This window comes from Pristis pectinata, chromosome 13 (assembly GCF_009764475.1).
Source record: "Pristis pectinata isolate sPriPec2 chromosome 13, sPriPec2.1.pri, whole genome shotgun sequence".
Lineage (NCBI taxonomy): Eukaryota > Metazoa > Chordata > Chondrichthyes > Rhinopristiformes > Pristidae > Pristis > Pristis pectinata.
This window is the reverse complement of record NC_067417.1, coordinates 49,294,291-49,318,627: the sequence shown is the minus strand read 5'-3', so window position 1 is coordinate 49,318,627 and position 24,337 is coordinate 49,294,291. Positions and strand designations below refer to the sequence as shown.

Below are 24,337 nucleotides of genomic sequence, written 5' to 3'. Positions count from 1 at the left end.
ACAGGTAAAAACAATAACCGTACAGGGTAAAGTCTCACAGCTACAGAGAAAGTGCAGTGCAATAAGGTGCAAGGTCACAACAAGGTAGATCGTGAGGTCAGAGTCCATCTCATTGTATAAGGGAACCATTCAATAGTCTTATCGCAGTGGGGTAGAAGCTGTCCTTAAGTCTGGTGGTACGTGCCCTCAGGCTCCTGTATCTTCTACCCAATGGAAGAGGAGAGAAGAGAGAATGACCCGGGTGGGTGGGGTCTTTGATTATGCTGGCTGCTACACCAAGACAACAAGAGGTAAAGACAGAGTCCAAGGAGGGGAGGCTGGTGTCCGTGATGCACTGGGCTGTGTCCACAACTCTCTGCAGCTTCTTGTGGTCCTGGGCAGAGCAGTTTTAAATTTTAAATTTTATTTACAGCGTGGTAACAGGCCCTTCCGGCCCAATGAGTCCGCGCTGCCCATTTTAAACCCCCATATTAACCTACCCATACGCCTTTGGAATGTGGGAGGAAATCGGAGCACCCAGAGGAAACCCACGCAGGCACGGGGAGAACGTACAAACTCCTTACAGACAGCGGCCGGAATTGAACCCCGATCACTGGTGCTGTAATAGCGTCGCACTAACCGCTACGCTACCGTGATACATCCAGGTAAGATGCTTTCTATGGTGCATCGGTAAAAGTTGGTGAGAGTCAAAGGGGACAAACCGAATTTCTTTAGCCTCCTGAGGAAGTAGAGGCGCTGGTGAGCTTTCTTGGCCGTGGCAGCTACGTGATTTGACCAGGACGGGCTGTTGGTGATGTTCACTCCCAGGAACTTGAAGCTCTCAACCCTCTCGACCTCAGCACCATTGATGTAGACAGGTGCATGGTCACCAACCCCTTTCCTGAAGTCAATGACCAGCTCTTTTGTTTCGTTGACATTGAGGGAAAGGTTGTTGTCATGACACCATTCCACTAAGCTCTCTATCTCCTTCCTGTAGAATGAATAACAACGTTTTACATTGAGATTCATGTGTACTGCGTTTATGGAGGAACGCTACTTACAGCCAATAGTCTCAATATATTCCCTGAAGGACGAGTCATTCGGCCTGGAGGTGTCGCTGTGACGGAGCCAGCGCGCATGTTCCAGCACCGAGGTCCCCTCTTGCCGCCGCGCTCGGGTCTCGTCGGTCTCCCCCCCCGAGGTTATATAAAGCCGCCGCTGACCTCGCCGCCTCCCCAACTCCAACCGCCACGGCGATGCTGAGCTCGTACAGAATCCTGTCCGCGGCCGCCCACCACCCGGCCCTGGCCGCCGCCTCCGCCCGAGCCAGGTAACCACCGCTCGAAGGGTGAGCCACGGCCCTTTCACCGCCTCAAGATGTGATTTTAAATTGGTTGCCGTGGAAACAGAGCGCGGCCCGACGACAGCCGCTTGCTCTAAGCTGAGGGGCACGTCCGTTAACATTGGCTTCAGGGACCTGAAGTTATTCGGTGGCGCCGGTTTCCTCCCCCCCCCCCCCCCCCCCCCGTGTGGACGGGCGCCCGGCTCACGTCGGTCTCTGATTGGCGGAGCGGCGCTGGAAGCCCCGCCTCCCTCGTGTCACTCATGCCCGTCTCCCGCTCTTTCCGGGCCGCCGATTGGCGGGGAAGGGAGCGAGGCGCCGCCTCCTCCCTGTCAGTCAGGCGGGGCCGGCTGACAGCCGCCTGGCGATTGGTGGAGGGGGCGCGCCGGGCCCCGCCCTCCCGCATGGTGGTGGCGGCGGCGGCGGCGGTGCCCTTGACGGGGAGACGTTAAAGGGCAGGAGAGGGGTGGCGGGCCGGGCCGGGCGCCGTCGCCATGGAGACCCGGCCCACCGCGGGCCGGGCCGGGCAGGGAGCCTCCATTTTCTGCGGCGGCCTGGCTCAGGGTGAGGGTGGAAGCCGCCGGCTTCACGTCCCCGCAGCACGGGCTCCTCGGCCCCTGAACCGCTCCCTGTCCTCATGGCTTTTAAACGCGGTGACTGTACCTGCCTCTCCCGCCGCCTCTGGCAGCTCCCTCCATGCACCCACCGCCCTCGGTGGGGTGGGGGAACCTGCCCGTCAGGTCCCCCCTCTACATCTTGCCCCCTCTCCAAGCTGCCGTCCGGGCAGGAGGGACGAGCTTCAAGTCCCACCCCACCAGGCTCAGGGACAGCTCCTTCCCTACAGCCGACCTGCACAACCCTAATCACTGCCTCAGCAATGGAACACCCCTTGCACTACCATGGACTTCAATTGTTTTATTTTGCAATAAGGTCTTGCTTTTGTGCAGTCTTTTCCCCCCACTTTATGGTATAACTTTGTGCATAATTTGTGTATGATTTGTATTCTGTGTTGTCTGTACCTACGTGCCTATGATGCTGCTGCAAGCAGGTTTTTCATCGTTCTGTATCTCACCATACCTGTGTACATGACAATAAACTCGACTTGACTCACTTTAAACCTATGCCCTCTAGTTTTAGACTCCACTACCATGGGGGAAAAGACTACACTCTATCTGCGCCCGTCATATTTATAAACGTCTATCAGTTCACCCCTCGGCCTCCTACACTCTGGGGGAAAATAGTCCAAACTCCAATCTCTCATAACTCAAGCCCTCCATTGTAGGCAACATCCTTGGAATCCTAAAAATCCACACGGATACTCCAATGCAGTATACAAAAGCAATCCATCAATATTTATCTACTGTCCTTTCCAGATTTATGCTCTGCCCTGTGTTACAGCAATTCCTCTAGTGCTGCCTCCCCTTGATGTTTCATAGTTCCATCCAATTATTTTTATTCTTTTTAGTATTTGTGTATGGTTGGTAGGGCTGAAATTTATTGCTCATCCAATATTGCCCTTAATGGTGAGCAGCCTCCTTCAACCACTGCATGTCTGGTGAAAGTGCTCCTACTGTACTAGTGAGGAGGAAGTTCCAGCAACAGTAAATATCTGGTGATGTATTTCCAAATCAGGAATGGTATACGACAGAGTGAAATCTGCAGCTGGTGATGTTACCATGTCTTCTTTCGTGTACTTCCTTACAGCATAGGAGGCCACTTGGCCTATTGAGTCAATGTTGGCTCTCAGTAATCCCATTCTCCAATTCATTTTATCATATTCTCTCTTTCATGCCCATCAACTCTCCACAGAACTCGCCTGCCATCCTAGGGGCAATTTACAGTTGTCACCAACCACCATGTAGGGGGGATATAGGAGGAAACCCTTGCAGTCACAGTAAAAAAAAATATGGAACCCACACAGAGAACCGATCGGAATCAAACCTGGGTTGCTGGAACTAGGAAACAGCTGAAGTACCAACAGCCCTACTGTGCTGCCCTTTGGAGTTAGAGGTTGCTGGTTTGGGAGGTGCTGTTGGAGTAGCCCAGGTATGTAACTGGTGCATCTTGTACGTGGTATATACTGCAGCTACCATGTGTTGGTGGAGGAAGGAATGAATGTCTGTAGTGGAGGATGGGGTGCCAGTCAAGCAGGCTGTATTGTCCTGGATGCTGTTGAGTGCTTTGAGTGTTGGAGCTGCACTCAGCCAGGCAAGAGGAAAGTACTCCATGTTCCTGACTTGTGGATGATGGTATGGTTTTGGACAGAAGGCGAGTTGCTCATTGCAGGACACCCAGCCTCTATCCTGCTTGTAACCATGTGATGTTGCCTGGGCTTGGTTGAGTTTCTAATCAACAGTGACCCCCCAAGATATTGGTGGTTGGAGACTCAGTGATGGTAATGCCATTGAATGGTAATGGTAGGTGGTTACCCCCCTTGTTGGAGATCATTGCTTGGCACCTCTGTGGCATGAATGTTACTTGCCACTTATCAGCCCATGCCTGAATATTGTCTTCAGTCTTGCTGCTTGCAAGTCTTTTTCATTTGCTGAGGAGCTGTCATTGCAATGGAACATCATGCAATCAGCAACAAACATCCTACTTCTGACCTTGTGATAGAAGAAAGTCTATTGATGAAGAAGCTGAAGATGGTTTAGCATAGGACACTGCTATCCTGGTCAGTCCACAACTACCATTCTGTAACAGCTGCTAGATCAAATGCATTTCCTTGCTCTTTATCTGTTTCGTTGTACTTGTTTTGTACATTTATTCATAGTGCCTTTAGTGTTATCTCTGCTGTCACATTCATCAGAGTCCAATTACTTCTGTAAAGCTCCTTGTCCTTGCAGCATTCCTGAATTGAGATTCCCAATTCTTGCTGCATTCAAATCACTGTGATGCTATAAATCCCTCTGAGCCAGCAATTAACTTGAAACTGTTCAAAGCTTTGTGCAGGAACTTTGTAGCAGAGAAGATTTTCAGCTAGCCAGTCAACATTTTTTTAATCTTTAATCCTCTCGACTTCTTCATATTGGAGTTGCATTTGCTATTGCAGGGAAGTGAGTTAACCAAGAGTTGTGCTCAAAACACCTGTCTTTTTCTATTCTTGTGATATTTTGCAATTTGCATTGCAAAGCAGGATTAAGTAATTACTGTTGTAATCCAATGCAAGTGACCCAGAAGGGAGTGCTATTGAATTGCATGTGGACCTTTTAGCAATCTCTGTATTTTGCGTTAACCAGAGTTGACCATTCATTATTTATACCCATCTTTTGAACCACCTTGGAGCCCTTGCACACAAAACTTAAATAGACTTATAAACCTTGGTACCTGTATAATACACAGCCTCTTGGGACAAGGTGCCAACTCTGTTTTGCTTTGCAACGTGACTGGTGTCGTCTCACTGATAATGATTCAGGAGCATGTGGCACACATTCCCAGAACTGATTAAACTCAGACACATAGCAACTGTGATCACAAATGCTGGGGTAAGGTGAAATTGACTGAACCAGTGAAAAAGAATGGAGAATTAAACAAGCTAAGTCAAGCATAAGATGAGTTCAAAAATCTTTTTGCCTAAAGATCAAAACAATTATCATGGAGCTTCTCAGATTGGGTTCATGTTCTTGGGCATCAAGGCATATTTTTAAAGCTTTCACCTTCTGCAAAGTAATTTAAGAAACTAAAAGTATACACTGATTAAACTAGTAAATGGTTCAGTAATTTTAGTTAGGTTACTCCCACTTGAAGGACTTGATACTATTAAAATGATTTTGTAATAACTAATTTTAGCTGTATGTTAATAAAACTACAGCAATTTACTATTAAGACGTTGTGATTCACGAGATCACAAGATAAAGGAGCAGAAGTAGGCCATTTGGCCCATCAAGTCTGCTCCATGAGCTAAACTAAACTATTCCTATCTAGCCCCAATTTCTGGCCTTATCCCCATATTCCCTTGATACCTTGACTAATTAGAGACACATCAATCTCCTCTTTAAACACCCCCAATGATCGGGCCTCCACAGCTGTATGTGGCAAAGAATTCCACAAATTCACCATCCTCTGGCTAAAGAAATATCTCTGTTTTAAACGGGTACCCTCTAATTCTAAGATTGTGCCCTCTAGTCCTGGACTCACCCACCAAGGGAAACAGCTTAGCCACATCTACTCTGCCCAGTCCTTTCAACATTTGAAATGTTTCTGTGAGGTCCCCTCTCATTCTTCTGTACTCCAGTGAGTACAGTCCAAGAGCTGACAAATGCTCATCATATGTAAGCCCTTTCATTCTGGGAATCATCCTCATAAATCTTTTCTGAACCCTCTCCAACATCAGCACATCCTTCCTAAGATATGGGGCCCAAAACTGCACACAGTATTCCAAATGAGGCCTCACCAGTGCCCTGTAGAGCCTCATCAACACTTCCTTACTTTTATACGTTATACCTCTCGAAATGAACACCAACATAGCATTCGCTTTTTTTTTAACCACCGATCTGACCTGGTGGTTAACCTTTAGGGTATCCTGCATGAGGACCCCCAAGTCCCTTTGCACTTCTGTACTTTGAATTTTCTCCCCATCTAGATAATAATCTGCCTGTTTATTTCTTCTTCCAAAGTGTACAACCACACATTTCTTGTCACAAACCAGCAACAAAAGAAACACACTGAGCATGATTCAGTGTTAAAAACTATTTTATTAATCACTACTTATGAGAATACGTAAAATAAAAATAAAAAAAAAATGTTAGTATGTTAGAATTCAAAAATGTTAAACCTCGAACGTTAACCCCAAAATTAAACTCTTCGTGTGTGTGTGTGTGACAAAGTCCAAAACTCCCAGTTCCGGAATGGTTCTTAAAGTTCAGTTCCGCAAGCCATAAGGTGAAACATGAGCAAGGGCTTCTTCAACAACCACCGTTGTCTGAAGATTAGATGTAGATGTAGAAAAACAGAGAGAGAGTACATACGAAATCCAAATGTTCCACGATGGAACCCAAACGACACTTCAGTGTTTACTCGGTAGTGACTTCCTCACCCCAAAAGCATCCGAACCGTGGTCGTCCACACACAAATACCTGTTTCCTTCTACAGGTCAGCAACAAAGTGAACTCCACCGGATTACTTCCAACTTCCATACATGGATTTCAGTGGCAAACACAGTTATTGTTTCTCATCCATCGATAGAGAAAACAAGCAGGCTGGTGTCTCTCTCCCTTCTCTCTCTCTCCTTCTAACTTCTTCAACAACGTCATTACGTCCTTTATCTTCTATTAACGTAAGCACGCCCCACACACATACACACACACTCTCTATCTTAAAGGGACTTTCACTGAGTCCGTAACATTTCTCAACATTGAATCTCACCTGCCATTTCTTTGCCCATTATCCTAAACTATCTAAGTCTTTCGGCAACCTTCCTGTTTCTTCAGTACTCCCTAATCCTCCACCTATCTTGGTGTCGTCTGCAAACTTAGCCACAAAACCATTTACTCCATAATCCAAATCATTGATGTACAATGTAAAAAGAAGCAGCCCCAAAACCGACCCCTGCGGGACACCACTGGTAACCGGCAGCCAATTTATTCCCACCCTTTGCTTTCTGCCTACCAGCCAATGCTCCACCCATTCTAATATCCTTCCTGTAATTCCATGAGCTCTCACCTTATTAATCAGCCTTTTGTGTGGCACCTTGTTGAAGGCCTTTTGAAAGTCTAAATACACAATGTCCACAGCCTCTCCCTTATCCACCCTACCTGAGATTTCCTCAAAAAACTCCAATAGGTTGGTCAGGCAGGATCTTCCTTTCATGAAACCAGGCTGGCTTGGACCTATCTTGCCTTGCACCTCTAGGTATTCCATAACCTCATCCCACCTTCCTTATACAGCAGAACTACATCTGTGACCCTCCAGTCCTCCGGAACCATGCTGGAGTCTATTGATTCCTGGAAAATCATCTCCAATGCTGCCACAATCTCTAAAGCCACCTCCTTCAGAACCTGAGGGTGCACTTCATCTGGTCCGGGAGACTTATCTGTCTTTAGTCCATTTAGCTTCCCGAGCACCACCTTTCCAGTAATCTTGACTGAACTCAGTTCTATCCTCCTTAACCCCTGACTATCAGGTATATTGCTGATGTCCTCCACAGTGAAGACCGATGCAAAATACTCAGTTCCTAAATGATACAGTATCTTTTAATGCAAGTGTGCAAGTAATTATATTCAATGACATCTACTATTTGTGCTAATTTTTGAAGATTTTAAATTTGTGATCATGCAAATACATTTTGATATAAACGTGACCTAATTATTGTATTTTTAATCACAGCGTGTGCCCAATTTCCCAACTGTTCTCAAAATGGAAATATGGCCCACTTGTGTTTCATGTGGGTTTCAATTTCTCAATCCACATCTCCTTGCTAGGTCAAGGCCTGCTGGGTATTGTGAAGGTTGCCTTTTCTCCAAGTCATCCAGACTGCGTTTAGTACCTGGACTGTTCTGCAACTTCAGAATTACGTCACTTGCCCGCTCTCATGCTCTATCACCCCTCCACCCCCCTCTCACTCATTCTTTCCGTGCTCTCCACCTGTTCTTTCTCCATCTTTCTTGCTTTTCTCTCTCTATCCCCCATCTTTCTTTCTTGCTTGCTCTCTCTCTCTCTTTTCAATACCACACTGTTTTCCTTTCTTTCTCTAACACATCTCTCTTTCTTACTCTCTCACGCGCACCTGCCCACTCCTGACGCACACCCTTCTCTCCATCTGTGCTGTTTCATTGCACAAACCGGCTGGATGAAGCCTTCTATTGGCCTCTTTTAAAATGTAGCTCATTGTTGACAGTTCATCAGCCACTTCAGAGAGATGCATCTGACCATCATTTTCTGATCTGATTTGAGACAATGTGGATGATTTTATGGTTTACCTGCCTTTGTTTAAAGTTAGACTGGAAACATTACTGGGGACATTGTAAAATTGCCTCTTTTGTGCAAACATTGTGCAATCCTGCAGAATGTAACTGGGTTTAGTCAGTGGAGTAATGCTCTCCAGGTTAGGGACATGGACACAGGGTTCCATTTTCTCTTCCTGCAGTCAACCTGTCTCTGACTTGTGTGGGTCACAGTTTCCCTGAGCTGAATTTCTTTTAAATGTTTTAGTTGTGCTCCAAGGAGCATCACGAGTGGCCTCTTCCCACATCAGGAGTTCTTTACTTAGTAGATGCTAAGTAGTTCAGCCTCTTTAGGATTTGAGCATGTAAGTACAAACTTACATATTGGTGTAGTATTGGGGAAGTGCTGCATTGTTGGTGGTGCCGTCTGTTAGATGTGACTGTAAATCAAAGTGTATGCCTGTTCACACACTTCACGAGACGAGCAGTGGATTATTTCCAGTGTGCCATCAACATCTATCCTTCAAAAGTAACATTTGTAAATTCAATAACTACCATAGATTTGAGGTTACTATAACAGGTTTAGACAGAAGCTGAGGAAAAGATTTTCACCAGTTGTTGGTGAGATTTCAAACTGAAATGATCTTAAATGAGTAACCAGATGGGCATGTTATAACTTGCAAGGATGCAGACCATGAGCTGTGAATTAAGGCAGATGGGTTTTCTTTGGCCTTCATGTTCACAATGGGCCAGATGTTCCCTTGTTCTGTAAATATGATTTTCTACATTAATTTGTCACTTTGTGGTTATACTGTTATTCTGAGTGGTACCTCCACAGCAGCACAATTGGTAGGAAAGTGCGCATTGTTACTTGGGGATTATAAATGCTAATTATAAAACAAGCTAATTCCTTATAATTGTGCAATTATAATCCACTATAACAGATTATTATGCAGTTTTAAAATGAATTCAAACTAATAACCTTCTGAATAAAAACTTGCTGAAATATACTTTCCAATAATCTTTCAGCTCGGTGTGGTCACATGTGGAAATGGGCCCCCCTGACCCAATTCTTGGGGTTACTGAAGCTTTCAAGCGTGACAGCAATCCCAAGAAAATGAACTTGGGTGTTGGTGCATACCGTGATGACAGCGGGAAGCCATTTGTGTTGAACTCTGTCCGAAAGGTGAGTAAAATGAGCATTCTTTTTCGAAGTGGGTTATGGTGAAGAAATACCAAATCCCTCTGTGGACTCAGGGTCTCTTCACTCTGAACAATGGGAGAAGCCTTGGGAACTGGCTGCGGTTGGTACGAGCTTGGAAAGTGAAAGAAATAAAGAAAGAAAATCAAAATACTTACCACTTCAGGTAGCATTTGTGAAGAGAAAGTTGGTGCCTTGGGTTCATGACCTTTTATTTACTGAAAGCTCATCTGTTTTAGAGTAACATCTGTTACAACTTGTAGTTGATGCTGCTGACTAAAGAGTATGACGTGAAAAAAGGGGGGCTTTCTTAACATTTTGATAAGACCCCGCCTAATAGAGTCCACTGTGTAGTCTGTTGAAATGCTGCTTCAAGCTTATTATTGTTAGCTTTTTTTATTCATATCAAAATCTTAGCTTCAGGACCAGAACTGTAACCTGGGATTCAGAATTTGTTTTCCTTTCTCAGATCTTCAGCCTCCTTACGAAATGGCTGCCATTTAGTTGAGCGTAGGGCTGTCAAAGCACAAAGAGCTTCAGAGGGAATTACTTTCATTCTTGGAATTAGAAGTCATTAGGAAGTGGCCCTTACTGCTTAATCCTAGTTGCTCCGTGATCATGGTGGTGACACCGTGAACCACACAAGCACTGAGTGCCTTTCTGAGCCCCAGAGCTGTATGACTGGATTCACAATCCAACAACTTCGTGATCACTTTCACCAATAATCACTTTGTGGGGAAAAAAAATGTAAATGAATTCAAATTCACAACCCTAAATGACGGGATTGGAAGTAAAATTTTCTGTATTACTAATTTAACCTTGTAGATTACTAATCCGGAATCTTGGTTGCAACAATAACATGTATCTGTTGAAAGTATGTATCATAAGGCAGTGGAGAAGGGTGGGAGGTGATGGTGTTGAAGGACATTGCCAAGATGCAGCTGATAACACCAAACTCATTCCAGTGCTTTGTTTCTTTTTAACTTCAGTTAAATCATGCTTCTCTCAGGAATGGCCAAGAGTGAATAATTTTTCAGGGAAAGGGCTGTACTGGAAAAGAAACTGAACTTCCTAATTGTTTTATCAGCTTAATCAGTGCCTCAGATATCACTACTGCTGACGAGTACCTTGTTGTCTTGATATTCTTGACAGGCCGAGAGCCAAATTGCAGCAAAGAAAATGGACAAAGAGTACCTCCCTATTGGTGGCCTGGCAGACTTCAACAAGGCCTGTGCAGAGCTGGCTCTAGGGAACAACAGTGAAGTCGTCAAGAGTGGACGGGTAAGGAGCTATGTTTTTCTAATGATCAGGGCTCGGCAAGCAGAAGAGCAGCATTCCTGGGTTTCTCGAGCTAATAAGTGAAGCAGTCAATGAGGGTAGTGGGGTGAATGGTCTAATGGGATGGGGAACTACAGGGGAGCTCTTTAGTAAAACTGGGCAGATATAGGTTTGATAAAGGCAGAGGTTGTGGGGAAAGATACATTAGGGACACTTAAGAGACTCTTAGATAGGCACATGAATGATAGAGAAATGGAGGGCTATGTGGGAGGGAAGGGTTAGGTGGATAATAGAGCAGGATAAAACATCGGCACAACATCATGGGCCAGAGGGCCTGTACTGTTCCATAAATTACTCCAGTTAAACTGAAACCATTGCTAATCCATGTACCAGGATGAATTTATAGACAATTAGTGGGAATAATTTATTCTTGATTTGAACAGACCACAGGGATGGTCAGATTTTTGTGCACATCGAATATCATTCAAAAGTTTAAGCAGATTATAGGATTTGGGGAAGATGATACCAAAATGAACTTATTATCATAGGAGAGAGATAGCATGACCTAGGTTTTAGGAAAGCTAAGAGCAATGTAGAAACAGTTTATCTAAAGAGCTGTAAGGACTGATAAACCAAGTTCAGAGTTGCTCAGTGCTAAGCCTGAGATTTTTCCTACAGAAAATGCAGAGATTGCTCATCAAACAATTAGCACTCTTGGTGGGTGGTAGAACCTGAGGTGGGGGGATGTTGATGGGAATGTGGGAAGAATTTAATGGGATTATTATCAATGGACTGAAATGCCTGTTCCATGCTGTATGACTCTTTTAATTTTAATTGATCTTCTGCGATTGCAAAGTATCATGTGTATTCACCCTCTCTAATATAATGAATTAAAAAAAAACTTGCATTGATATAACTACTTATATTCTCAGTGTACTAAGAGCTGTAAACCAATTAACTACTTTTAAAAAGCAGCAACTTTTACGTGGGTGCACAGCAAAGTCCCACAAACAGAACACTATTGAATTTAATCTTTGTGTTACTTATTGAAGAGGAAAGGTTGATCAAAACAGTGTTGCAACATTTTCTCAAAGTTTCATAACAAACTGGCACTGAGATACGTTTACTCTATCAGTGAGGATAGGTTGTATTAATTTAAATGCCTTTAACTAGTTGGGTGAACTTTGGAGACCAGTGTATGAGTATTTGGATTTCCAAAAGACGTACGGGTAGGTTAATTTGGGTTTAAAATGGGCGGCGTGGACTCGTTAGGCTGGAATGGCCTGTTACCACACTGTAAGTAAAACTTTAAGTTGCTGCATAAAATTAGGGCTTGTAGTATTGTTGATGAAGAACGGGAGGATTGGTTAATTGAGAGAAAGTATAAGAGTCAGATTAAATGGGTCATTTTTTTAGCTTTGCAGGCTGTACCTACTGCAGTGTCTCAGGAATCGGTGGGAAGGCGTCAGCTATTTGTAATCTTTATTAATAGACGGCCAAAGGGACTAAGTGAAGTTGCTGACAATACAAATATAGATAGGAAAGGAAGTTTAGGACATAATGAATCAAATAAAGTATATAGATAGGTTAACTGAGTGGGCAAAAACATGACAGAGCACAATATGCAGAAATATAAGCTATCTATTTTGGAAGGATGGAAAAGTAGAATATTATCTACATAGTGTGAGGCTATTGAATGCTTGTGTTCAGGGAGGTCTAGGTCTCAAGAAAAAGTTAGCTTGCAGATACAGCAAGTAATTAGCAAGGCAAATGGGATATTAGTCTTTGTTGAAAGGGAGATAGAGTAATAAAATGGAGGTGAGTTTTGCTAAAACTATCATATCTGGAGTACTGGTCTCCTTACTGAAGGAAGGGTACACTTGCCTTGAGAAGGTACAGCGATGGCTCACTAGATTGATTCCTGAAGACAAATTAAGCAGATTTTGCCTATGCGCTAGAGTTTGGAAGAATGAAAGGTAATCTAGCCGAAACATGCAAAATTCTGAGGGGCCTTAATAGGGTAGATGTTATGAGGATGTTTCCCCTGGTGGGTGAATCTAAAACTAGGGCAGAACTTCAGATTGTACACCAGATCTGAAATTCTTTGGCCTGGAGTGCTGTGGAGATGCGAGTCTAAATGTATTCATTGCCAAGTTGCTTAGATTTTTGCAGCTCCAGGGACCGAGTAGGAAAGTGGGTCTGAGACCAAGATCTGATCAGCCATGATCTCATGGAATGGCAGGGCAAACTCAAGGGGCTGGTTGACCTGTTCCTGTCACTAGTACTAGTTAATGTGTTTGGGCTGGTTTGCAACACTGGCCTGGAGAAATTTGCTCTCCTCTTAATGGGATGAACTACTTAGTTGCTTGGTCCCACAATTCTTATAAAGACGGATCACGTCCACAAAGGGTCTTCACCTCTTATTAGATTTTTTTTTAAATTTGGGCAACTTGAGCAATGATGGTGCTCTGAACAATATAGCATTGATCAAACTGTTACCCATCAGCAGCAACAGATGCTTCAAAGCAATTCAAAAATGGTTACAAACATCTGTAACACCATGCCAAAGGAGGCATTTTAGAAAGTTGTTCAAACATTTGGTCAACATTGTGGGTTTTAAGTCCTTCTGGAAGGAAAAGAAGGTAGATGGAGCTTAGGGAACGAATTTTAGGGCAGCTGAAATCACAACAGCCAGTGGCGCAACAGAGGATGCGCAAGATGCCAGGGTCTGAGGAAAGGAGACTTTGCAGCTGTTTAGGCATATGTGGAGGTTAATGATAAGTAGGGGCAAAGCCACGAAATTTGAGATGGGTGGGGGGCAAATTGATAAAGGCTGTTGAGTAAAGCTCCCTTCATCCTGCTCATCAGTGTGAACATTGAACTCCATGGAATCGGTGTGAGTTTTCTTGTTTTCCAAATTAAATATCCATCAAGTCTTTTGAGACAAGTATCCCAATTTGCCCCAGATCAGCACAGTTATGTGTTGGCACGTGTTTCCAATAACAGTGGGCAGACACCCTGGATTTATGGCCTTGGCCCCCTTACTCACCAGTTTGCATTGTATTTCACATGGATGAAACTGCAACACTGAATTACCTAGTTCTACTACTTGTAGTCTCATCACTCTCGTTTAATTGAGTGCTTTCTCTCTCTGTGGGTATTGAATATTTTCCAAATACACAATCATTAATTAGAGCTTCCTTTTGATTTCAGTACATCACTGTGCAAACCATTTCTGGAACTGGATCTCTGAGAGTCGGTGCTAATTTTTTGGTAAGTAGCAGCACTATCTGTTAGAGTAAATCTCACGCTTTTGTATCAGATCATCTGAACTTCCTTCCACCTAAACTACAGATACCGTGACCTGCAGAGTCTTTAACATCAAGGTTTCTTGTGTGGTTTCAACAGATTTCCTCAGGATCTCAAAACTGGCAATCCTTTCCTACAGAATTCTCCCTGAGCCTTCAGGGTCTCCAAAGCTCCAAGACTGGTTCCTAACTTACTTTCTGTTTTTTAATCCTTTGGGAGAATTATAGGGGTATTTAACACTGCTATCTGAGAACATTTAGAAATTAAAACATGGTGAAGCCTTATTTTTAAGAAAATTGGTGTTTCTTATTATCTTGATTAACGATTTTAATATTTGAAAGCCTCACATTTGCCAGCAGGCTGCTTTTAGCATTATGTAAGGTGAGAGATGTGTAACAGCAAGGTCTTGCTGAAAAGATCAAATCTGGGGTCATGCAACACATCACTCACTCTTTCTTCAGTAAGGTCTCCTTACTCCTGTTCTAATCCTCCTGTAACTTTTTTTTTTAAGTTAATCACAAGTGTATCATGTAGCGTATTGATTAACAGTGATGTGTGTGGCGCAGTAAAATGGAAGGTTCCCTGTTTGGTGAATGTGGTGGCACAAAGGTGGAAGGTAGAGGACAAGAGTACAAAATAACAGCCTGACACCAATGTGCCACAGTGATGTACTTTTTCTACCCTACAGCATCAGTTTTACAAGAACAGTCGAGAGGTCTATCTGCCCAAACCATCCTGGGGCAACCACACACCAATCTTCAGGGATGCTGGCTTTGAAGTCAAAAGTTATCGCTATTATGATCCTAAGACCTGTGGTTTTGATTTTGCTGGAGCGCTGGAGGACATTTCGGTGAGTGTGTGGTTAAGCTGGTTCATAAATATAATGCTGATGAGGCTTGTAATTATAGATTGGTGTAAGCCACTACCCAATAACTTTGTATAATGCAACACCCTCAATATGAAGAATGTACTTGCTGCTAGTTATGAGAAGCCAAGTCTGCATGTAGCTGGCAATTGGGTAAACAGATCATGGTTGAGATTCTGTCTTGGAATGCAAAGGGACATTGCATTTAATTTGGAAATTTAAAACAATTTGTATTCAATTAATTATTTTCAAGAGAAAACACCATATGTTTACAATTACAGCAATATTTCTTGAGCCACCCCACAAATGCCAGATGAGAAGATTGACCAATTACAATGTAAACGGAGGAATTCAGCATCCAAATATCCCATCTGCTTCGTTTTCAAAGTTCTCCAATGAAAATTTAAAAGATTAATTCCTAGTTTCAGCAAATTTTGAATCCACGCAGTTCCCCAACACATTGCCAAAGAAAGCCTCCCTCTAATGGCTTAACCTTAACTGCGAATTAAGTTCAGTTCTGAAGCACAGAACAAAAAAAAACTGCAGATGTTGGAAACCTGAAATAAAAATGGAAAATGCTGGAAGCACTCAACAGGTCAGGCCACATCTGTGGGCAGAGAAACAGTTAACGGTTCAGGTTGAATACACTTTGTCAGAACTGTGGGTATTTAATATTCTGGGAACTGTGCACTGGATGGTGACTCATAGATTCCGCATTGTACAGCTTCTGCTTTGCTGCAGATCACAAAGTCAAAATATCACAGACTTGTTAAGTAAGGGTTTAACATACTTGCAGTTGCAGAAGGTGACTTTGGATTTTTATTTGTATTCTTCCTCATTTTCCTGCAGAAACTCCCAGAGCAGGCCATCATCCTGTTCCATGCCTGTGCTCACAACCCCACGGGGGTAGACCCAAAACCGGAGCAATGGAAGGAGCTGGCTGCCGTCGTTAAGGTGAGCAGCAGGTTCTGCGGTGTCTTTAAGTGTCACGTATTGAAGCTAAACCCACTTTTCCATTGCGGTAGAGGTGCACAAAGCAAAGTCTTGCTTGTAGGTATGCAGTGCTTTGTGAATAAAAATCAGTAAGTAATGGGGCACCTGTCACATTCCACTGTATCTGGTATATAATGGGAGGTATGTTCTTGGATGTTAAAAAGGTGTAACTTCTATTTTGCTAAATAAAGTTAGATCAGACAGACTCTCGTGTATGAAGCTAAGATTTCAAATTTCTTCTTTCCAGCAAAGAAACCTTTTCCCATTCTTCGACATGGCTTATCAGGGTTTTGCCAGCGGCGATGCTGACAGAGATGCCTGGGCCATGCGCTATTTCATTGACCAGGGCATGAATCTGGTTCTCTCACAGTCCTTTGCGAAGAACATGGGACTGTATGGTAAGTAGATGGCCCCCAAATGCTTTTTAGTTACCAAACAGTTTAGTTTGGTATTCAACTGGTGTGTACAGTCCCCATATCACTGAGGGTATCACTTGCATCTCAACAGCCCACCTGTCTCAATTTTGAAGTAACTTTTTCTGCTAGGAGAGGCAGAGTTGACTGCTTGTGTCTCTGTCCGTCTGCCTTTGCAGCTTCAAAAATCAGAGCACTGAGAGAAGTACAGGTGCAAATGAGGTAGATGGTGTCTTTCTGGAATAGCTTCTTTGTGTGACTGTGCCTGACGTAAAGTCAGGAATGAAAATAAATGGAAGTAGGAATGAGGGAAAGACGTGCAGTCCATGCAGCTTGTTTAATCATTCAAAAACGTCGTGGCAAACTTCTACCTCAACTTTTCTTTCCTGCTCACACTTGCGTCCCTTGAATGATAGTGTTAACTGAGCACGGCTTTTAGTGAGGGTTCCAAAGATTCTCAACTCTCTAGTTTCACCTTTTCTCAATTCCATGTAATCTCAACTTGTTGCCCGGTGCAGTCATCTTCCAAAGAAGCCAGGTGCCCCTGAGGATAGATGTTTTGTGAAGGGTTAGCTGATCTCAGTTGTGCTGCCTTTCACTTCCTTTCCTTGACATCCCAAAGTGGTTTAAAGCCCATGAAGTGCTTTTGAAATGTAATCACTGTGATAGAAAACAGCAGTCGGATAACAATAAACCCACGGAGGCGGTCTGGGTTAAAGAATGGTAAAACTGATCAGGACTCCCGCTCCCAGTCATTATAGTGCCTGACTGGAAAGCAGCTTTCTCTGCAGGCTGCCAGAGAAGCTGAATCTTTGCCCTGAAAGCAGATGTGTGAGGTGTCCACAGTAAGGTGTGAAACTGGGGAGAAGCTGATGGAAGGGGGACGAGAGTAAGATTTAAAGCAGGTATCAGAATACTGTTCTGTGGCAACAGCTGTGCCTACAGTTGGGTTGACTTTGATAAAACTGCGGCCTGGGGTAGATCAGTGTGTTGTTCCTCTGCTCCTGTGAATGATAACTCTAGAAACCAAAGAGGAAAATTTTTCTGGAGAACTTCAGCATTAGGGGTTTGAATATTATAACTGGCCTTAACACTTCAGAGCTTAGACGCAGAAAAATATCAGCTGATCATTCCTACTTGGGATAATTATCCACTGCTCTTGGTCTGAAAGAATACTTTGGACAGCTTTAAGCCCTTAGTGTGTTGAATGCCCTGCACTGTGCAGCATTATGCAGCTTGGAGTTTGACCAGCAAGGAAATGGCTGTTTCTGAAGCATTTAGCCAATGCTGTAAGCTTGGAAAGACAGAAAATACTTAAGCTGCTCTCAGTCTTAATCCTACACTGCTAAATGGATTCCGTGAGGTTTATTTGCTCTGTTGCCTTCTGGGTCTTACTGCTCAACCACAGAGCATAATGGGCTTTCTTTAACCCTTCAGGCGAGCGTGTGGGCGGATTCACTGTAATCTGCAGTGACCCCGATGAGGCAAAGCGGGTGGAATCCCAGCTGAAGATCCTGATCCGTCCTATGTATTCCAACCCACCGCTAAATGGGGCTCGCATTGCTGCCACCATCATGAACACAGCAGAACTCAGGAAAGAGTGGTGAGTGCAGATAAAGACACAGGGTGAAGGTCTGGCTGTAGCACAAAGTAGTCTGACTTCTTGCTGACATGTGGAAGTGGGGCACAGGCTCAGTGTGAGAGCTAAGTATCTGTATCAGCGGTGGCTGAGAGAGTAGCACTCTTGCTCCTCACTTGGAGGAGTGAGGGATCAAGCACTGTTCCAGAGAGACACTATAGGCTGACTCTGCAGTGCCAGAGGGGAGACACGAGGAATGTGCCTTGTAGGTCGTGGTGGAAAGTCTGAGTGAGGAATTAGTTCATTTTTACTGCAGTATTCCCAACTTGACCCCTTGTAGCCAAAGTAATTCATGTATGAGTTAGGTTTTTAGTTAGTCTCTCCACTGACCACCCCTCAAACCTCCACAAGAGACATTGGTGTGAGTGTGAAATTGTGAAATGTTATGGGAAGGGGTGGAGGTTAGATTTGTTGAAGACTGTAAACAGTATGGTGCAAATGTTGGTCTTCATTTAACAGCCAAAGATGTTGCCCAGATTTTGCTGCATTCAGACGTGGACCTCATTACTGTATCTGAAGAGTTGCAAGTAGAACCAAACGTTATACAGACACCAGTGAACATCCCACTTCTCACTGCATGATGAAGCAGCTGAGGAAGGCTGAGACTAGGAGAGTGGCCTGAGGAAATCTAGCACTGACATTCAGGGGCTGAGATGGGCTTCAACACCAGAAGTGTCTTTGTTTCTAGTATCAGAATTGGGTCAATTCCAGGCATGACTCCAGTATGACTCCAGGCATGTGTGTGTTTGTCCTGTTCCCCACCAACTTCAGTTTCACTGGGGCTTTGGCACACACAAATGTTACATTGATGTGAAGGTTAGTAACTCTCACTTCCCCTCTGGATTTCAGCTCTTATGTGTTTGTATCGAAGGTGTGGTGTTGAATGGCCCCATTGGATTGAGTATCCAGAAAAGTGACAGGATGGTTTGTATGGAAAACAATGTCATCCCAATAAGTGGCATAGCTGCGAGTCTGGGGCTAAAGGCAGAGTTAGGAAACACATGTTTTACAGTCTCGGGCTTGGTTTTGATGCTGTGCCTGAAGTGGAGAGTGTTTCATTCTCCGGCATATTTTTGTTTTGAATGAGTTTGTTCTGCAGCAGAGGTAAGACTGTTTTACTTTGGCCCTGACTAGGCTGGATGAGGTGAAAGTAATGGCGAACCGTATCATCAGCATGCGAGAGCAGCTAGTGTCGAACCTGAAGAAGGAAGGCTCAATCCACAACTGGCAGCACATTACTGACCAGATTGGAATGTTTTGCTTCACAGGACTCAAACCAGAACAGGTAATTCCAAGACACCGATTCATTCAGAGGAGTAATCTTTGGCACTGCACAATGTGCTAGGGTGGAGGGATGGGTGACCATTTGAACGGGAATGCAGTCTAAGGCCATTGTACAGACCACAATCGACCATGCAACTAGACAGTAAATCAGTCAGTGAAGGCACTGAGAGGTCTGGGGTAAATTACAGTGGAATAGCAAAGGTGTCCTGAAACCTGGCTGGGGAGTGGGGCAGATAAATATTAATGAAGTTGAGATCAAGAAATTGATATATTTCCAACACAAAGAGAACTGGCAATGCAAGGTCAATGTTGGAGCACAGCCTAGAGAGAGCGCTGGTTCGATGTACATTTGTGGACTTATTATTCAATGTGTTGTGGTCCGGGAATTCATCCCATCAGAGAACCCTCTGCCATGCAGTAGGAGTTGGTGGTCAGTTTTATATTATACAATCACTGTGACGTCCACATGTGACTTGATTTTGTTCCCAGGATGTAGTCCTTGTTGACAAGACAAGGTTTGCCCTGAGTTACTGTTTTGCAATTAAGTGGCCTTTGCTCAGCCCTCTGTGGGACTTGAGCAAGGTGTAGACTATACTGGCCAGAGGTGGCAAGATCTGTACCTTGAAAGGTAGTGAAGAGTCAGTCATCGTTTTCTAACAATCCACTAATTTTTTGTCATTATCCTGCAGCCAACTCAGATTATTAAATGCTGATTTCACAACTTGCTATGATAGGATTTGAACCCGCAGCCTCTGACCACTTCTTACTAAAACCACAACACTGCATCCGTTAAGAGTAGTACAAGGTTCATCCGTTAAAGGAATCCCGTGCATGCCTCAGCCTTTCTGTCCTTGCACCATGCCAAGATCTTGTCACATTTCGTGTCAATATTTAACTATGTAAATGTGTGCATAAATATAATAGAAGTTTGTTGTACCAAGACTTTAACTAGGATATATTAATCACAATTGTTGAATCATTTAAATCCCTTATGCTTTTAAAACATCTTAATGATGAGCTGGTTAATGAGACTCAAAGCATGGAAAAAATATATTTCTAAATTTTAAATTGAAAATTAGTTGCTGGGACAATAAGGAGAATTTGAGGGATTCCCACTGTTTGGGGAAACCCAAACCATTAATTTCTGGCATGTAGTATTAAACTTGGCCATCGGGATTGAAATAATTGTAGTTATATTTTACTGCTTCATGTACAGTGGAACTCAGTCGTACTTTGATATTTTACCTGCAGGTAGAGCGTCTGACGAAGGAATTCTCCATTTACATGACAAAGGATGGCCGGATCTCCATTGCTGGAGTCACCTCTTCCAATGTAGGGTATCTAGCACATGGCATCCATAAAGTCTCCAAATAAAGCATCCAAGAAAGAGGGAAGACATGAGGGGGTGGGGGGGAGAGAGAGAAATTCATCTTTTAACCACAGCCAGAGACCAGTCAACTTGTACAGTGTGATATTGTAGTTTGTTACCGTGTGGTGGATGTTAATTACTGAAGCACCTTGGCTGACAAGGGAGGGGGGGAAATCTCCTGAAGTCCACCTTGTAAACTAATAGTAACTGAGTGAGGTTTTGTCTCCTTGCTCTTGTTTGAAGGCATGGGTTTGTACAGCAGAAACTGTTCAAATACTCTCTGTGCTATTTTTCTACAGTGAGCACCCATGCCCTGGGAATTTTTCAGACTGCTGCCCTGTTTTTATCTTTTTGTATATTTTCTTTGCTTCAGCCCTCGGAGAGAATTACTCAGCCATTTGTTTTCACTTGATCTGCTTTAGCACTGTTATGCCAATATTTTGCATGTTGCTGGTAGCTGCTTTCAACACTGGATGTGGCCTTTCTTCACCTTTACCAATAGAAAGTCTAGATGTTGCAAGCAGTGAGACCCCTGCTAGCAGGTGCAAAGGCTGCAGTACATTCATAAGCATGATTGCTTAGCTTCGTATTTGTCAAACTGATACGCCTATGGAAAATCAATTGAACATTTCTTTCGGTCCCAGAAATCCTTGTAATCATGCTGTGGGTTGTTTGGCATGGCCCCTCGCCAATAGGCTCCTTTCATGGTAGATGGGTTATTGTGGGTTCCACTGGGGCGGGAGCTGTTACATCTGGCTTAAGCATTGCTTTCACCATTGTGCATTTTTAAAATACTTGGCTGAGGGTTGCCAAGGGGCAGCACTGTTATGGACAAGAAATTCAAAGAGCTGTTCTAAGTAGATGTTACAAGGCTGTGGAAGCAAACTTAGGTTTGCTGCCAGTTGGTAAATCCTGTTTAAGAATTATCTAGAGCCTTATAAACCTGTACTCAGGCTCAATAAAGCAATTGCTTAAATTAGTAATTGTACTTCCATGTGTGTCTTGCATTCTGCAGAATTAGTTTTAATTGTGTCTACATCCTGCTGCTGATTAAATATCTTTTGCAGAAGTCTGGGCATTCCACACTCAGCATTTGAAATAAGAGGAGACTATATTGGGGTCAGAACTGGTCCCATTCCATCTATTCAAAGTATAGAAGCAAGAATGGCAAATTTGAATCAGATAATCCATTTCATATTGAGTCATTCCTACCAAGATGAGATTAGTGAGACCTATTTGAACAGACAGATGAGGCAACGTAAATACAACACCATTTATGGCTTCAGCTCTCATGTATCAGCACTGACTGCTGTCTGCCATGGAGCAGGCCCTCGAGCTGCGGTGTGGATTCTGTCCAATAAGAGGCACAATCAGGAGAAATTCAGGGATCAGCCTCAACCACCAATGAACTCTTGTTCTCTCAAAAGCCTTTGATTTCATCAATCAGGAGGGACTGTCCTCAGATTTGGCTGCCTGCAGAAATTAGTCTCCATCTTACGTATGCCACGCACTGGCATTCAAGCTGTGATGTTAACCAATAGGCCCCAGCCTGTCCAGATTGGAGCCACAAATACACAATCACCCCAGTGCTGTGCTTAACCTTTTTCACCTCTGGCAAGTTTCCTGCTGGAGTCGAGTGAATTTATGGGACAAATGAGATGTTCAGCTATGTTGCTTATTCAGAACTAAGGTCACCTTGCAGTAATCTGATTTGCAAGACATATTTGAAAGTGTTTCCCTACCAATACCACCAAGCCCCTCCAACCTTTCCTCTCCATTTCCCTGCTCCATATTTATCCCCAAACAATCTTGCTTTGTGAAACATGCTGGGTGCAGATTGTATGATTTTCTATAGCCTCTTGTTGCCTGTGCCACTTCAAAATACTTAAGACCAATTAAAGTTCTTTCAGGGATCCTGAAAGGTCATGAAAGGTAATAAATGCAAGATGAAAAACACGGCAATGCTGGAGGAACTCAGCAGGCCAGGCAGCATCCGTGGAGAAAAGCAGGCGGTCAACGTTTCGGGTCAGGACCCTTCAGGACTGAAGATAGGAAAAGTGGAAGCCCAATATGTAGGAGAGAAAAGCAGAGCAGTGATAGGTGGACAAAAGAAGGGAGGTGGGGTGGGTACAAGGTGGTGATAGGTAGATGCAGGTAAGAGATAGTGATAGGCAGGTGCGGGGGAGGAGGGGAGAACAGATCCACGGTGGGGGGGGGGGGGGGGGGGGGGGGACTGGTCAAAGGTAAGGAGAGAAAAGAGAAATGGGTAGGAAAAAAAGTGGCTAGGAAAAGGAAGAGAAGCATGGTCCACATTTCACTGCTCTGCTTTTCCCTCCTATATATTGGTCTTCCCCTTTTCCTATCTGAAGAAGGGTCCTGACCCGATATATTGCCTGCTTTTCTCCATGGATGCTGCCTGGCCTGCTGAGTTCCTCCAGCAACATAGTGTTTTTCATCTAGATTCCAGCATTTGCAGTCTTTTGTTTCCCTAATAAATGCAAGATTTTCAATTAGCAATTGGGAGTGAAATCCTGGCTCTGTGTGTCAGTCCAGCTGTGATAGCTAAAATGACCGGGCTGATAATCCTGCCTTCAGCACCCAAACTGATGCATCAAGGCATTTTGGAAACCTTACACCTCATAACTTTGGTGCCCAAGTAAAACCCCATAGATTTGTGATTTTTTTTCCCTGTTGAGCATAATAATCCTCTGGATTAAGCAGCAGAGACCATTTATTGGCCTTTGTGCCAATAATTCAGAATATGACATGTTTTCTCTGTAGCTGTGACACTTTGCATTCTGTATTGTTTGCCTTGAGGTAGTACAAGGTAACTGTGTAATGAATTGATCTGTACAAACAGTATGCAAGACAAGTTTTTCACTGTACCTCGGTACAAGTGACAATAATAAACCAATTCCTATACTGGGGTAGATGTAACAAGCCCAGAGTTCCCAAAGAGAATCTTGCAGTAATTTAGTTTATAGAATATATAATTTTCCCTTGCACCCTTTCCTCGGCTGTGATGAAGGAAGAAGAAACACTGTGAGATTAAATTTTACCCTGTATTGCAGACAGTGGAGGCTGCTTAGACTTTAAGAACCAGAGATAGAAATCTGTAGTCCATTTTTTCTCTGTCAATTTTTATTTTTAAAAGTTGATGGAAATGAAACTAAGGAGAAACAAAATGTGTTGCCAATCCACTATATCTGTTTTACAATCCCTGAAAGTCAAGACTACCTCAACAATTTATTGCATCGAGTATGTGCAAATTAAAAGTCACAACTTCAAGCTGTTCAATGAATCATTGAAACCCTGTCCTGCTAGATGGACTAAATAAAATTATTTGTGCATCTTTCCTTACTTTGAATCACACCAAGATTTGTAAAAAGTAGATCATCTCTGAAACTCTGAATCTTGCCTCCTCCTCAGACCAAAGGTCCATGTGCCTCTGACTGCCTGTCTCACCAAGACTGCCCTTTAATTATAACAGCTACCTGACCCACTACTACCCCCATGTGGTGGCCTATCAAACACTCAGACTAAATAAATATCATTATCTTAAAAATGTGAACATTTTTTTAGGAAGTCTGGAATTAGATAATGAATGAACTTAGTTTAAGAACTGATTTGGAACCATTTTAGTTAGCTTTTTCAGTATATACGTCTGGTCTACCGGTACGGCAGGCACCATATCAAACACTGCAGGCAGTGCAAAGAAATCTGAAACAACTTTAGAAAAATGTAGTACAGGTAAACAGATTGTTGCTAGGTGAAACTCGAGGTG

The 24,337-nt window shown here is 43.6% G+C and overlaps 1 protein-coding gene across 3 annotated transcripts; it reads left to right on the top strand.

The window, feature by feature from the left end:
* The first annotated feature begins 1,141 nt into the window (after nucleotides 1-1,141).
* LOC127577313 (aspartate aminotransferase, mitochondrial-like) lies at nucleotides 1,142-21,536 on the top strand. Of its 3 annotated transcripts, none has more exons than XM_052028418.1 (10): nucleotides 1,142-1,309; nucleotides 9,232-9,388; nucleotides 10,556-10,684; nucleotides 13,895-13,954; nucleotides 14,679-14,840; nucleotides 15,705-15,809; nucleotides 16,096-16,246; nucleotides 17,699-17,864; nucleotides 19,035-19,185; nucleotides 20,436-21,536. In XM_052028418.1, exons 1-10 carry the CDS (start codon nucleotides 1,236-1,238, stop codon nucleotides 20,556-20,558), a joined length of 1,278 nt encoding a protein of 425 aa, XP_051884378.1. In that variant the 5' UTR covers nucleotides 1,142-1,235; the 3' UTR covers nucleotides 20,559-21,536. The 3 variants fall into 3 exon arrangements, with proteins under 3 accessions (XP_051884378.1, XP_051884380.1, XP_051884381.1); XM_052028420.1 differs by having other exon boundaries at nucleotides 1,173-1,327; XM_052028421.1 differs by lacking the exon at nucleotides 1,142-1,309 and adding an exon at nucleotides 3,215-3,367.
* Nucleotides 21,537-24,337: the final 2,801 nt, after the last annotated feature.